General features: G+C 64.8%; 1 protein-coding gene across 2 annotated transcripts in view; it reads right to left on the bottom strand.

The window, feature by feature from the left end:
• PDE10A (phosphodiesterase 10A) overlaps nt 1–2,072 on the bottom strand; it is a 216,532-nt gene extending 214,460 nt beyond the window's left edge. The window contains exon 1 of one of the 2 annotated variants that reach the window (XM_005857164.2): nt 1,456–2,072. Coding sequence is in view for 1 of the 2 variants with exons in the window: in XM_005857162.2 (XP_005857224.1) it covers nt 160–265 (106 nt within the window). In the remaining variant the exon portion in view is untranslated. Of the gene's footprint in view, nt 1–159; nt 296–1,455 lie in introns of those variants that run through there. The other variant, XM_005857162.2, reaches the window with a different exon arrangement.
• Nucleotides 2,073–2,079: the final 7 nt, after the last annotated feature.

Here is a 2,079-nt window from a genome sequence, read left to right as displayed (position 1 = left end):
TTTCCTGAAGACACATGTAAAACCCCATTTGTGGGAAGAAAGTCCACCCAAGTTGCCTGACCATGGGGAGCTGTGATGGAGGGGGACAGGGACGGGAGCATTCCTGCAGAGGCCCTGAGTCCCAGCGCCCCTGCCCTCCTCTCCGCCCCCTCCCCCTACCTGGCTCCTGGCTGCCGCTTCCCCCAGACCAGGCGGCGGGCTCCTCCTCTGGGAGCTGGGACTCTGCACCGCCTCCACCCTCCAGGGCTTTGCGCTTCTTCGACATCTCTGCCCAGGGCTGGGCTTGGGGGGGGGGGGGTCCTTCCCCACCCCCAGCCCTCCCCTGTGGAGGGGAGAGTGAAGGTGGGGGGAGGGGGAGGGGGAGAGAGGCCAGGACAGGGGTAGGGAGGAGAGCCTGGAGGGTGGCGACTGGGAAGGGACCTCTGCACTTTGGAGAGGGAGAGGCAGGAGGCAGGAGGAGGCAGGGACGGCGTGCAGCCTGCTCAGTGCCCGCGCCTCCGTCTAGGGGCCGCTCGCTCGCTCTCCCTCCCTCTCTCCCTCTCTCTCCGTCCTCCTTCCCCCTTTTCCTTCCACTAGAAGGGTGAGCTGAGAGGGGAAGAGAAATCAAAACCCAGAGCGGAGAGGCTCCTTGGGCCACTCAGCAGATGGCTTTCTAATCTGGGGGGGAGGGGGGATATACATCAGGACTCGGGCCCTGTCTGTTGTGAAGGGGGGGCAGCGTTTGTGGTGCTTGGGGAGGGTGTTCAATGACTTGCCATGGAAATGGGTAGGAGGGAAGAAATAAATGCTGGAGAATGCAACCTAGCCATGCCTCTGGGTGCTGGGCAGGACCCTCCCCAGTGACATCACAGGAGCTTCTGCAAAGGGGCTGGGGAGAGGGAGGTGGGGGGACTGGGGAGAGGGAGGGGGGACGGAGGAGAGCAGCGCAGAGGTGAGGGGGTGAGGATCTTGTCTCCATTCAGAACCAAGGGAAGCTGGGCTGGGAGGAGGAAGGAGCAGGGCAGCCAGCTTCTCCCGCAGCCTCGGGAGGCACCTGCGGCTCTGGCGTCACCAGCACCGGCTTGGCACCGGCTTGGCACTGAGGCTGCGTTTGCAGCCCGAGGACCCAGGTCTGGACCTGGCGCTGGAGAAATCCTGCCAGCACGCGCCCAGGCGACCCCTCAGGCCAGGGAGGGGGCTGCAGTCTCTCCCCTCCGCAGCCCTGCAGCTCCCCTGCTTAGAAACTCAGGTTCCTTCTTCCTCGCTGGGCTCAGCACCCGGCTCCAAAGCAGTCACTCCCCAAACCACACGCACACGCACACGCACACGCACACTCACACTCACACTCACTCACCCCTTCTCATGGCCAAAAGGGACGGAGGGAAACCCTGGCAAGTTTCTTAAAAAGTAGGATGAAGCTGGGCACTGAGCTCCCCTGGGCTCCGGGGCTTAAAGCACAGGTAACTCTCAACTTACCGCCCAAGTCCGCTGCGGCGCGCGCCGGCCTCCGCTTCCTTCAAGTCGATGCATTTAAACCGGAGAAGGACCCGCCAGGCGCGGGCCGGCTCCACGGAGAACTGCGCCGACCAAGTGCCCCCGAGGCCGCCGGTCCGGTCCGGGCCGGGCTCCCCGAAAGCTCCCGCTGCTCCCCCGCAGGCTGGGTCCCAAGGCTTCGGGCTCTGCATCTCCTCTTTCGCGCTGCTGTTCTCCGAAAAGGGGGGACACCTCTGGGCGGTGGGCGGTCCCCCTCGCTCCCTCCTTTCCATCGGGGTCCCGGGACTGGCGCGCAGAGAGCTCCCAACACCCGCGAAGACGGTCCATCTCGATGGCCCTCACTGCGGCCGCAACTTTGGACTCGCGCACCTACAGCACCTGAGTGTGTGTGTGAGCACGCGTGTGTGTGCATGTGCGCGTGTGTGTGTGCCCTTGGGTGCATGTGTGTGTGAGTGTGTGTGTGTGCCAGTGGGTACATGTGTGTATGCGTGTGCGTGTGCGCCCTGGGCAGCGGTGCGTGTGCTCCGGGCGCCCCTCTCCCTGCTGCTGGAACTTGGAGAGTTTTCCTTTAAGCCGGAGCCGCGGCCCGGACACCCCCGCGCCCAC

The sequence above is a fragment of the Myotis brandtii genome, unplaced genomic scaffold (assembly GCF_000412655.1).
Source record: "Myotis brandtii unplaced genomic scaffold, ASM41265v1 scaffold1077, whole genome shotgun sequence".
NCBI classification, from domain to species: Eukaryota; Metazoa; Chordata; class Mammalia; order Chiroptera; family Vespertilionidae; genus Myotis; species Myotis brandtii.
Note: the sequence above shows the minus strand (reverse complement) of the source record. Positions and strands in the feature narration are given on the sequence as shown.